The 13,653-nt window shown below is 52.8% G+C and overlaps 1 protein-coding gene across 4 annotated transcripts in view; it reads right to left on the bottom strand.

Annotated features, from left to right (window-relative positions):
- Positions 1-7,954, bottom strand: part of AAK1 (AP2 associated kinase 1) — a 58,405-nt gene extending 50,451 nt beyond the window's left edge. Inside the window, exons 1-2 of one of the 4 annotated variants that reach the window (XM_066567355.1) lie at positions 7,826-7,954; positions 7,436-7,737 (exon numbers count right to left, since the gene is read on the bottom strand). In XM_066567355.1, the coding sequence (XP_066423452.1) occupies positions 7,436-7,598 (163 nt within the window). In that variant the 5' untranslated portion in view covers positions 7,599-7,737; positions 7,826-7,954. Of the gene's footprint in view, positions 1-7,435; positions 7,738-7,825 lie in introns of those variants that run through there. The other 3 variants (XM_066567354.1, XM_066567353.1, XM_066567352.1) reach the window with 3 other exon arrangements.
- Between the last annotated feature and the right edge of the window lie 5,699 nt (positions 7,955-13,653).

Below are 13,653 nucleotides of genomic sequence, written 5' to 3'. Positions count from 1 at the left end.
TCCTGGCTACTATGGCGACATGAATATTAATGACCCCGTGATTAAAACACCAGGCAAGGAGTTCTATTTGCATTTAATACAAGACTGTCCCTGCTCTGCTACACAGCCCTTATCAAATGGCTTCATCTTCATGGGCTTCAGCTTCTCATTTGTGAAATAATTTGATAAGCATCCCTGGCACCATCTGTCTGTCTGCTCTGCTGGGGCACAGAGGCACAGGCTGGGGCACAGAGGCACAGGCTGGGGCACAGGGGCACAGGCTGGGGCACAGGTTGTGTCACAGAGGCACAGGCTGGGGCACACCTCACTCCCAGAGCCTTCGTGTTCTACAGAACAGCTCAGCACTTCAAACTGCAACTGGTAATGCAGCACAGAAACAGCAGGTTTCACATTCCCAAGCTCACATTTCCACGTGAAATGTTCACATTTCCAAGTACATCTGCTGACTCAGAAGCAACAGGTAAAGGCTGAAAGAAAGGCTCTGACATTCAGCAGGTTTGCTCTTCCCAGAAATGTCCCCAAGGATGACAGGACAGTGTGACCTGCCTGTCCTGCCCTCCCTCCCAGCCCTTGCCACCCCACCTCAGGGCCCTGTGATGCATTTCTTCATTTCCTTACAAACACAGCCAATCAAAGCCACAAACATAGGAACCAGCAGGATCCCAGCAGCTGGGTGAAAAGGCAAGTGTGGCAGCACCTGAGTCCCTGCACACACACACAGGTGCTGTCACAGATCCTTCCAACTCCAGAGAGTGTTTTCTTTAACAATCTCAGGGAATTGCCCATGCCACCAGCCACCTGCATACCCCTGGTGTCACACACTCCTTGCCAAAGGTCATGAAGAGTCATTGGAGCAGAGCCCTGGACCAGCAGCAGCCACAAAGAACCTTCCTGTGGCCAGAAGGGAGCATCTCCCATCGATCCAGCTCCCTCCTCACAAGCAGCAGCTCAGTGCCAGAGAGGTCTTTATGGCCCAAGCCAGAGGCCATTAATCCTCCAGAGGGTCACAACAGGTAACTGAGGTAACACTGAATTAGCAGGTAGGTCATGCAGAGAAGGCACAGAAGGCAAAAGGTCTTAATTTCTGTGCTTCTCACATCAGCACTGATTTCTTGTGTTCCTTTTAAGAATTTCAAACCACTCTGGAAGTCCACATTTTGCATCACTCTCATGAACACCTGAACAGCACCCCTCCAGGACCTGGGATAGCAGTGAAGTCACAAAAACACGTATAAGACACCAAACCAAGGGCTCCTCCTGCTTGCTCTGCTGCCTTGGAGAGAGACTGATGTTCAGTGACAGCCACAGGAGCCAGGCACATCGTGTACTCATGGAGCATTCTGCACATCTTGAGACAAGCCCGAGTTTATTTCGCTGCTGCCACTTGTGCAGCAAAAGCACACACCAGCTCTGCAAGCATCGTTGTGCTTGCAGAAGGAGAAACAAGCGAAGATGATATCTGAACAACAGCTGTGCAATTAGAGAGCCTCAGAAGATCTTGCATTTTGCTCTCACACGCTCGAGAACAGCTTGTCAGATTGCTCCAAGCTCACACAGGCACATTCTGGGGCCCCCTACCACAGGCCCATGTGAAGGGAAACTGGAGTGTGACTAACAGTGAATGGAGATCAGCTCTACCTGCCCTCATCACAGCACCAGGCAGCTTCCAGCTCAGCTGTGAGGGGATGCACACGCAAATCCCTGCTCAGGGAACTCAGCTGCTGATGGCTTTTTTTATTTTTAATCTATGAGATCACCCGTCACCGGTACGTAATTTCTTTCTGCAAAATCATGAAGCAAACCAGATGCTATGAGCATCTTGTTCCAGAAATGTCTTTAATCCAATCCTGCAACACATGGCCCAGGGTCCTGGTGTCAGCAGGGGTTCTGCCACAGAGCAAGTGTGAATTCACACCCAAATCACACGTGTGCCAAGAGCTCCAGTGAAACCACAGCGAGGCAGCACTTGAGAGGAAACACAGACTGCAATTCAAGCACCCAGTCTGGAAGGGCACAGATCAATTCCTGACTTGGCCACACATGCTCTGCATTGCTTCAGCTCCCTATCTGAGCTCCCAGCAGCCCTAAAAGGGGTGGAAGGAGACATCCACAGGCTGTGCCAGGGCTCAGATTCTCTGGGTAGTGAGAGCTCCTGGCATTAGAGGAGCTGCAGCAGCTCCCCTCTGTTTCACTCTGCTGCATCACACTGAGGGCAGCTAACAATAACCTTCATTTCATTTAGTGGCAATTCCTGGACCTCCTACAAAAGGAGAAAGTTTCCATAATGACAAAAAGCCACAAATGGGAATTACCTTGCAGTGCCTCACTTGAGCCTTTCCAAATCCTCTCCTTGTGCTTGTAAATCACTGTCAGTATTGTTCCTGCTCTCAAGAAGCACAGCAGCCAGTATCTGATGCAAGGAGGTTTGTTTCCAGCACGATACCACCACAAGGACAGCCTGTGCTTCCCCCACCCAAGGAAGGCAGCACCCCTTCCTGGGAAACTCACTCAGTCACCTCTTGTTATCAGCAGATAACTCCTCCATAAACCAGTTCTGCTTATGGCATGCTCTCCTCAGAGACTCCTGTCTCCTTCCACATGTAGAACACAAGTAAACACTTAGCACAAGAGAAGGCAAATTGGTTGTGACTTTCCAGAGAAGCAGCACCAGCCCTGCAGCTGGCACACTGCCTTCCCAACGGGCACAGCCTCAGCCTGCCCAGAACATCTACCCTGAATAAAGTCACCTTCAAGGGAAGCAGCTCCCAGCCCCAACACAAGTGTGCAGCACCCAGCCAGGGCTGACCCCTTGTTAGCCATGATTAATGCAGGTGGGTCAGCCTGGAAGGCAAGAAGTGCTAAATGCAGCGTGGATTCCAGCTTGTCTTCAGCACATTTGTAACTTCCCACCTGCTCTCCTCGAGCTGCTGACAAGCTCCTGCACAAAGGGGAGAAGGCCCATGCCACCATAAAAACATTATGCACATGCAACCAGAAGTTAGCAACCTGTTCCTTTGAAACTACCAGAACACTTCTGCAGGACCCCAGCTGGAGTTAAGCCATGTATTACCCCAGCCAGAATCCCACAGCTAGGCTTTCTTATACTGACAACTTCATAGCAGGACTGCTGAAACAGAAACTCCCCTGGTTTCCCATGGAAGCTCCTCCCTGGGATGGTGCCTGGCTGGGCCAGCACTGCCTTTAAACCAGCTTTTAGCAGCCATAAGGGACCAGCCCCACAGGCACAACCCAGACCCCTTCTGTGACAGCCCCACAAAGCCCAGTCTCTGGCCCACACAACTTCTTCCACACTTAAATCCACCAACACCTGCTTTTCCTCCCTGATTACATCTCAGGACACAGCACGCCCTGTCCCAGCAAAAGCTGTGCTGCTAAAAGCACCAGAACACTTGGGATACCTCAGCATTTAGCAAAGAACTCCCTTGGGATTCTTCACAAGTTCCCCTGGCTTCTACTCTCAGAAAAACAGACTGCTGGAACACAGAATCAAACATCCTACCTGGCAGAGCAGAGTACATGTTCTGCCTCACAAGAAACAGGGAAAAAATTTAAAAAATAAAAATCCCATGTGCCATTCCAAGAGGACAAACAGTTTAATTCCTAATCCAAATGTCCCTGCTCAGGTGATTAGCAGCTGGCCCCTGGCTGAAGCTGGAAAGCAGTAACTCACAAAATACACTTCAAAGCAATGTCTGGAACCCAACCACACTGGAACTGGCTTGAGGATCACATAAATCTGCAAAACGTTCCTCAGATGGGGTTTGCTTTGAAGTGAAATTATTTCAGAAGAAGCTCACGTGTGTTTTCAGTGACCTCAGGTGATGGTGCTGCAGGGGAAGGAGGTGCCAAGGGAGAGCAGGGCAGGGGTCAGCAGAAACCCTCTGCTCTCAGGGCAGCTCAGGGCACAGCCTGGGCATCCACAGCCTCTCCCAGCTGCTTGCACGTGCGCTGCCCTGCAGGTCTGCTAAGGAAAGCCAAGGTGCATCCCACAACGTCCTTCTTGTCAAAACAGAGGAAAAAACACAGCTGGCAAATGTAGGATGATTCTGTGACTTTGCACTGGTTTGTAATACCAACCACCAAATGCTTCCAAATCAACACTAGCTACAGCACACAGGCGTGTACCTGAAAAACTCCAGTGAGATATCCAACAATTATTAAACCTGAACCCCTTACACACTTGAAGGGGGAAAGACCTTAAAAAAAGTAGAACTCATTTTAAAAGTAACTTTTCCCAGGCCTGCAGAAACTCAGCCTGTGCTTTTTGCTAGAAGCAGAGCAAGATAAACAAAACCCTGCTCAAACATGTGCCCCATCAATGTTTACACACCTTGGCTCAGCTCAGCACTCTCCCACAACACTGGGAGTAAAGTCACAAAACACAGAGGCCCTCAAAAATGGGACACTGGGACAATCCCCAAGCTGGTTCAGCTCCCCCGTGCCTTGTGGTACCTTGCCTCACACACGGCTCTCCCAAACTCCTCAGCAAATTCCTCATTTATGGCAACATCCTTCTCAATGCTCCTGCTGCTTGGACCCCCATCAGAGGGACACCAACCTCCCCAGAGCTCCAGCATGGGGCTCTGGGGTGGGGATCTGCTGTTTTGGCTTTTCCCCTACACACAGGCAGAAACAAAGAGCAGTATCTGATTTGGGCCAGCGCTGTTTTGGTTTATTTTCAGAAAGAAAACAGCAAGACAGCAGCCTGACTCAGCTCTGTGAAACACCATTCACCCCAAAAGCAGTCACAACACCCCTTGGGGCACTGTGTAACTAAACCTGGCCCTGCAGCCCCCCAGGGCCAGCAGCACTGCCCTCCCACCACAGATAATCCTTGTGCAAACTTTGGGGGGAATTGTTCAAGAGATTATTTGTGCTATTGCATAGATTAGAGCAGGAGCTCCAAGGACCCAACTAGGAACCACCTATTGCAACACCCTGTTTGTAAAGAACCCACTGCTTCACCATGTCCTAACGCCACAACCAGCCCCTCAAATTCCTTCTGCATTACTCCCACCTCCTTCCTTCCAAAAGGAGGGGATGTTCCTCCCTGCCCAGGCAGGCAAGTATCCAGACAGAACTATTTTTCAGGGGTGCAGGAGTTAAACCGAGCAGGTTTACCAGCAGGTATTTTGGGGGATCTACACCAGAGGCCAGAGGCACGTGGAGCCATTTGGCAGCTGGCACAGGCACTGCTGCAGCCAGGGCACACTCCCCACCAGCAGGGTTGCTCAGCAGAATTCAGGGTGACCAGGCACAGCTCTGACAGGAAGAGCCAAATCCCAACACCTCCATTCCAAAACTTCTGGTTCGACTCAAGTCTCCTCTGCACCATCCATCACTTCATTGGTTCTCTCTTTTAAGGCACTTTTACAGCTCATTTTTTTTCCAGGTTTCACAGGCTGCACCTAAGCACAGCCCTCCCCATTCCCTCCTAAAGCAAGGGGATGAGAGGTCCTTCCTTCCCAGACAGGATACTCCTCCTACAAAGTGCTTCCCAGGGGACTTTTCCTTTCAGCAGAAATAGCCAGGAGTTGCCTCTCCAGCACTGCTGAAACACCACTGCAGATACAGAGAGGCTTTGCAGCCGAGTTTCAGACGTCAGGAGTGCAGGGACTGGGCTGCCCACGAGCTCCCCAGGTCTCCAGCTGAGTCAGGGAGAAAGGGCTGTTTACCAGCACACCCAGAGCTGCAGCGCTCCTGAGCCACGCTGCTCCCCAGCACAAAAACCCACAAAACAGCCTGCAGACCAACACACTGCCTCGCTCGTGCCCCTCGGAGGCCCCACTCTGCACACAGAAGGATTTCACAGTGCCCACAGCAGAGTCTCAACAGGAGAGAGACACCCGGGCACCACCTTTCACCAGAACAACTCCCTCTGTGCCTCACAGCAACTGTTTCCCAGGGCTCAGCCTGCATGCAAGGCACCCAGAGCTGCAGGCCACGCTCCACCCCACAGACGGGAACCAGGAGACGCAGGGAAAAGCCCCCAGAATCAGCAGCTCCCCCAGGACAGGGAGGCTCTTCCCCCCCAGGCAATCTGTGCTCCCACCTCCACCTCTGCAGCAGCAGGAGAGCCCGGTGACACACGGCTCCTCTTCCCAGGGCAGAACCTGCCAGCACATTACTCATCAGCAAAAAAAGCCTCTGCCTTCCCATGTTACCAGGATGAGGCCATCCTGCATTAAAGGGAGACTGACAGCTTCTCAAGTTTAGCTCATGTAGGTCCTCAGCTTCCAGGGCCAAAAGGGCCATGGAAATACCAGTCCAGGCAAAGCTATATAGCAAATTTCAAGGGGGAAAAAAAATCACTGTAGTTGCTAGGTAAAAGCCTGGTTTCAGTGCTCCTCTCAGCAGGACACATCAGAAACCAAGTCTGAAAAACGGCCACAGACCTATTTTCTTGTACACCGTGGTGAATTCTTACAAATCTGAACACAGGCAGCGTACACAGAGTCCCTTTTCCATTTTAGGGCTCTTTCTGTAAAAGCCAACACAGGTCCTCCCACTCAGCTCTCTCCCAGCAGCTCTCCTCTCCCTCACCATCAAAACAAAACACTGTTTGGACTAAATCTGCCCAGGATGCTGCGCAGGAGGGACCAGGGGCAGGTCTAAAGAGGCCAACATCCCTCTGAAGGTCGAGGCTAAGGTTACCAGGCAGAGCCATTCAGGAGGCTCCTCACAGCCCCAACAAATGAAATGTAAAATGATAGTTCAGGCAGCAGAGCTGGCTACAATTAAACAAATGCCACCAGCAGCTTGCTCCACTGCAAGGCCTGCACACGTCATGAGTTCTGTAACCCCTAGGATTCATTTTTAGTTTTATTTGGGGAAAAAAAAAAAAGAAAAAAGGCAATTGGGATCACCACTTTGCCTTGCAGACATCCCACACAGAGAGAAATCCCTCATCCCAGGTCACAGCCAGTCCTGCTCAGCCTACCTATGTGCATAACATAGCTACAAGGAATTTACTCCAGTGTTTTAATCCTCTCTGCTTGAGGTAGGAAAGGAGGTAACAGCTGAAGAAAGTTTAAGAGTGAAGGACACTGCTTTCTTTATTTACAGCACCTTGTTCTGCACCAAAATATTTCACAATTTTGGTTTAGGTGTTTCTTTTGGTTTTTTAACTCCCACTTTAAGAGAAGTGGGAAAAACCTTCTGAATATTCCCCAATTTCTAAAGCATTAAAAAAAGTGCCAAATCTAGCAAACCCACACTGCATTTACAGATGGGAATACCAAACACATCAGCTTACAGACACCACTGGACTGCAATTCTGCCAAGGACAATGAAATATTCAGGAATCTGGGGGTCAAGGAGGAGGCTGGGTGCCCGGGACAGCGCAAGGCCTCCCTTCCAGCTTGGGGAGGGAAAGCCGCATCCGTGGAGCGCTCAGAACGCACCGGGACCTTACCTTCCGCCAGCACCTCGTCCACGGTGACCTGGTGCCGGCCGATGCTGAAGACCCGGCCGATGTAGCCGCTGCCCGGGCCGCTGCTGCCGCCGCCGCCGCCGCTGGTGCCCGCCCCGGGCCCGGAGCCGCCCTGCTCCCGGCGAGAGTCGAAGAACTTCTTCATGTCTCAGGAGGCGGCAGTGCCGGCCACGGGGCGATGCCGGTGTCGGTCCCGAGCCCTCCGGCTCCTGCCGCGGCCGCTGAGGGGGCCCGGGCCGCTGACCTGGCGGGGCCGAGCCGCGCTGTCCCCCGGGGAGTCACACCTGCAAAAGCAGCGGGGATAACGGGCCTGCGGCGTTACCCCCGCGGGCCCCGCCGCGAGCCCCGGCCCGCAGAGACCCTGCCCGGTACCTCGCAGAGGGCGGCGGGTGCCTCCATGCGCCCCGCGGGGCCGGCCTGCGCAGCCCCAGCGGGTCACGGCGGGGGCCGGCTGCCGGCAGGGCCCGGGGCCCGCATCGCTGCCTGGCGGCGTCACCGGCGACCACCGAGCCCGTCAGGGACAGGGACCGACCCCGCCGCCGCCGCCGCCCCCCGCCGGCCCCATCCGACCAGGAAATGGGCCGTCACAGGAAGTCCCGGCTGCCGTCGGGAGCACCGCCCCCGCGCCTCCGCCAGCGGCAGGGCCCGGCCCCGCCGCCCCGGGCTGTCCCGTCCCGCTCCGCCCTGTCCCGGGATGTCGCGTCCCGGGATGTCCCGTCCCGCAGCCCTCGGAGCGCCCCACGGTGCGGCGGGAGGGGGAGCGGGGGCTCGGCGGGATGGCGGCGCCGCGCGCGGCACGCTGGGGGCGGTAGTTCGCCGTGGCGGGCGGAGGGGGGGCCATGCCGCGGTGGGGACTACAAGTCCCGGCATGCGGCGCGGCTCCGGCCGGCAGGGGGCGCTGTGGCGCGGGGCCCTGAGGGGGCTGTGGCGGAGCTCCCGGGCCGGGGTCGCCCCTCAGACCAGCCGGGACCGGAGGCCGCCCCAGGGACAGCGGAGGGGACCCGGGGGCTCTGCGCCCTCGTCGCCCTGAGGGATGAGTGCAGAAATCCTGCCCGTGAGGAACCACGGCCCACATTCGGGCTTTGCATGGTGACGGGTATTTATGTTTATCTTTGAAATAATACGCTAAATCGATGTTTTTGTGCTATAATAATAAAAGGCCACTGCTGTGACCTCTTGGGATTAACCTGAAGCACGAGGCTTATCTTCACACAGGCCCTGCTAGCGCCTGCCTTGAGAGCCTGAGAAAAAATCCTGAAAGCAGAGATATCCCAAGCCCTTAAAATATCTTTAGTGCTTTACACCTGTTAGCTGGTTTTGTACCAAACCTGTTCCTTGGATTTGCTGTTAAATTACAGCTTCCTCCTCCCTCCTGCCTGGCAAGATGCTCCTCAGGGGCACTGCAGCTCCTCCAGAGCCCAAAGCCATTGGGTCAGGCTTTGGAAAGGTTTAGTTTAGCTCAGATCTTGGGAAACTCAGTTTAAATGCACTTTGGATTCTTCTCAGCATTTTTTCCTCAGAAATGAGGAGATTTTCCCAGTTTATGGCATCCAGAGCTGCCGACTCCTCGTGCACTACTGAAGGCCGGAGCTGGGATTTCAAACAGCAGAGGGAAATGTTAAAGTGGCAAAATTTGGTTTTTCCAGAATGAAGCACCAGAATACAAAACCCAGGCAGCACTTGGCTGCCAAATTAATACCTCCATGACAGCACCACTCTCCTTCCTCCCCTCTGACTGGGATGGAAGAGGAAACCAAAGCATGGCCCATTTTCCCAATGACTATTATTTCCTGTATGATGGTAATAACTACAGCCATCCTTCTCCAGCCCCTGTCCCCAGGGTAGGCCAGGTCTGGTTCCTTTGGGGTGACAAAAATGTTTGTCCTTCCCACAGTCCTTGGCCTCACTTTGGGCTTCCAGCAATGCCAGCGAGATTGGATCAGCCTGTTGTAAATGGGTCTAATTGGGTTTTTCCTCACAGTGTTTGAAGGCTTTGAAGAGGCATATGGCTCTGAGAACAGGCAGGTAAAATTGCTGGTGGCAACATTTAGCAATACACAGATCTGACAGCACAGTTGTTGTTCTGTGCCTCTTCACTGGGGATAATGCTACACCTCTTCCCCATCCTCATCCTCAGCAGGTCCTAAAGGTATGGGCTCACAAGCCCACCCTGCAGACCCCAAAGTCCTCCTTTGACCACCTTCAGTCACCCATAATTTGTAGGGTGGCTCCTGGCTGCCCCTCATTTCCAAGTACACCCCAATTCCACACAGCTGGAGCTGCAGTGATTTCAGCCAGGCTGCCAGCACACATGTGCAAACAGTCCTTTTTCATTTGCACCCTTCAATCTGCATGAAACATGCTTGGCTGTGCTTTGGGGCTCTGTGATGAATTAACTTCCAGTGCTCAGTACAGAAGGTTCACGTGCCCTTTGGAATAAATATGAACTGAGTAAAGTCTCAGTTGCTTCTGCCCATTATTTTAAATTACTTTTTTAATTCCTCTAACCTGTGAAAATCCCCAGGCATCTCTCAAGACAGGTAAAACACCCAGTGCAAAAACTGGGCCCCATCACTGGGGATTTCTGGGGACTTTGCAGAACTGAACCATTTCCAAGGAAATTGGGCATCTCTGTACAGTACAGGGAAATGAGTCATTTCCAAGTAAAGAAGATAAAAGCCACTGCATGCAGAGAGCTGCAGATGCACTGCTGAGCCTCCTCCCTGGCTCCTTTTTTTAACCGTACCTGCAGTGCAATGCAGGCGGTGCCAGACCCACGCGCGGCTCAGCCCACGGCACACAAACCCCACCCATGACCGTTCTGGGGAGCAGCAGCACCGCAGGGGCCATCCCCGGCCGCAGACGCTGGGGAAATTCTTCATTCCAGCAGGCCCCGGGCTCGGCTGCGCTGCTGCAATCCCAGTGACCTTCACAGGGATCAGAGGGAACTGAGCCTCAGAGCTCCCACTGGAAAAGCTGATCCGTGGCCACAGCGCACACAGGGCCTGGGGCTTCTCCCGTGCCACAGCGACTGCAGAGCGCTGCCAGGCTCGTCGTGCTGCAGAGAGGAACCTCTGACTAATGCACTCAGTCCTAGACACTGAATTTTAAGCTGCTGAAATCCCATGACGCGAGGTTTAAAATATCCGAGTGTGGTCAGCAGAGCTGCTTCCCTGCACTTTGTCTCCCCGATCCCTGCTCCTCCTGCGCTGCTCAGAAAATGCATTCAAATCCCCAGGAAGAAGCACATTAATACAGCTGCATCCCTCTTCATCAAACTTTCCAGACAGCTCAGCATTTTCTAAATAAAAACACAGGCCTGGGCAGGTTTCCTGCGGCCCCCGAAAGGCGAGGGCACACTGGCCCCTTCTGGAGAGCTCGGGGAGAGGCAGCGACAGAGAGCAGAGCTGGCGCAGCTTCCTGTGCTCGCTGTCACTTCACCGGCCAGGGGAAACACAGCCACGGTCACATTTTCCTGAATTCACCCCATGGTAATGAGGTCTTAATCACGCGGTAGTGTTTATCTTGATGAGGATGTTGGGAGAGCCCTTTTTACGCAGTGATAGGGGTCACTGTTTCAAAGTAAGGGAAGGGATATTCAGATTGCATGTAAGAAAGGAATTGTTCCCTGTGAGGGGGATGAGGCCCTGGCACAGGTGCCCAGAGCAGCTGGGGCTGCCCCTGGATCCCTGCAAGTGCCCAAGGCCAGGCTGGACAGGGCTGGGAGCAGCCTGGGATAGTGGGAGATGTCCCTGCCATGGAGCTTGGAACAAGATGAGCTTTAAGGTCCCTCCCAAGCCAATGCATTCCACAATCCTATGTTTCTTTAAATGTACATTTACTGCAAAAAACTCTGTTAATCTTCTCACCAGCAAGGAATAGAGCCGCTGCTCAATCATCTCTCTGCTTGTGATTTTCTGGATTTCTTCCCAAGTGCACAGTAGTGGCCCCCAAACACTATTAGTATGACCAGAACAACCATCACTGATCTCCATCACCCCCAAGAAAAGGTCGGTTCTCAAGCACACTATCATGGAGCTGGGCAGTCATGGCTCTGTTTCCATCCCCTAGAGCTGGGTCACAGCCAAATTACAGAGCAGCTAAGTGAGATTAAACTACGTGGAGGCAGATATTAATTAAGAAGAAAAAAGTGAAAGCTACTCGTTTCCTCTTCAGAACGATATCTATGCTAATTAAAGTAAACATTCGTTAAGCCCCCTCCCTCTCTGGAGGTTTTTGCTGACTCCTGCTCCCCTTTGGGCCACAGGCAGCCCGTGAAGCCATCAGACCACCGATGGCCCGGACTGCTTGCATTCCCTGCTGTTTATAGCTTTAGTGACTAAAGAAAACAGCAGAGTGAGCCCGTGGCCAAGTGCAGGCCTCAGTTTCTCAGCAGGAGAAAGGCAGAGTGGGTGGGCATCTCCGAGCAGTGTCAGCACAGCATATGCTGGGGGACAGCCCTGCGGAGAGCCCCCGGCGCCGAGCAGCTGTGAGAGCTGTCAGCGTGAGGAGCTGCGAGAGAGCTGGGATCCCCTCCTGTGCCTGCAGAACGCGAGCATCCCCACCTTGGGAACCTGCTGATTGCAGCACGCTTGAAAGGCAATTCGACTCCTGCCTGCCTCATCCCTGCAGTGCTCATCGCTGTCTCCCCTTACAGCTCATTGTCTCAGCCGTGTGGGCTCCCCCGTGTCCAAATGGACTCTTGTTTTAAAGGTTTTCTCAAATCAGTTCTGCTCCCCAGTTCCTTCTCGGCCTTGTGTGACATTTATGTTTATGTAATCCACCCAGAGAGCCTTTGACTTGCATAGCAGTGCTGGTATGCTGTGCTCAGGGCTCTAAATCCTGCCTGGATTGCTGAAAGGGAGAGTGCTGCGCATTCCCCTGATAATGCTGAGTGCACAAGCAGTGTTTCTAGTGGTTATGAAGAGTTAAGAACACTCCAGTTTCTTATGTGAGTGGTAATAGTTCAGTTTTCCCACTCAAATAAGCACTGCTTACCTAGGTCTGGGAGTGTTTCATCTTCCTTCCTCTCTTTGTGTTAAAAGGGCTCTACTCCAGTCATGGATCAACAGCTCCAGGCTGCCTCTTCCTGAGTTCTTTCCCAAAACACCTCAGACTTGTGCTGTTTCACCTTCCACAGTGCTGAACAGCAGGTAAGGACACACCCCTGCTCTAAGGGTCAGAAGTGCCCCTCGATGTCTGCAGTTCACTTTGGGACTATTGTGATATTAATGCACAGAATGAGAATTCACCCTCCTAAAAGCACACAGAACTCAGTGCTTGGGAAAAGCAAGGGCTGGTTTTCAGCCTCCACCCTACCTTTGGGTACTGCTGCTATGGAGACAACACTGACTGAGCTACAGCATCCAACACACTCCCACAGCCCTTGTGCAACCCTTAAATAACCCCATTTTCAGGGGCTGCTTGCAAACTGCCAGTGCTCAGGTATGAAAATGAGCACTTCCCTTGTGGACCTCCTAAAAACACTGGCTTAATCCCCAACGGGCCAGATTCTGACCCTCTATTGGTGAATGGCTTCATCAGTGTCAGAATTTGGAGCTCAGTGAGTGAGGTGAGGCTGCTCCTCTAGAGCTAAAGGCAGGTACCTGCTGATGAAAGGGCACACTGAAATCTCTCCTCCTGGCACAGGCTCCTTTGCTCTCTGAGATGCAAATTTAAAAGGTCAGGTCCTTCAGGCAAAAACAAGTGCTGCCATTTTCTAGAGGTTCAGCTCTGTTCTCATTGTGGGACCGAAGAAATACCCCTACCTGAGGGGCTGCTGCTTGAGCCCAAGTTATTTACTTCATGCACACTGCCCTCCCTGTTTTTCTGTGACCTTTAACTTTCATTAGGTCTCTTGTAGATGGGAGAACAGCAGGATGGAATGGGAATAGGAAGCATGTGTGTAACTGAGTAAAGTCTGGGGGATCGAGGGCTTTAAACCAAGGCTGGTTAGAATATTGACAGGAGAAATGAAGTATCTGTGAACAGAAGAGCAACGTGCCCTGTCACTGCACGGAGAGGGACTGTGGGCTTGTGCCCTGCTGTCCCTCTTTTCATGCAAGGACAGCAAAGCTATGCCAGCCAGTGATATCCTTCAGCTGGAGGTACTGGAGAATAACCACAGCCTTTCCATCCTTTCAGAGATGAAGACAAAGCTGAAAGTTGAGCAGACCCTGCACAAAGGACCCCTGGAGAGA

This window comes from Molothrus aeneus, chromosome 29 (assembly GCF_037042795.1).
Source record: "Molothrus aeneus isolate 106 chromosome 29, BPBGC_Maene_1.0, whole genome shotgun sequence".
NCBI classification, from domain to species: Eukaryota; Metazoa; Chordata; class Aves; order Passeriformes; family Icteridae; genus Molothrus; species Molothrus aeneus.
This window is presented reverse-complemented; position numbering and strand designations above follow the sequence as displayed.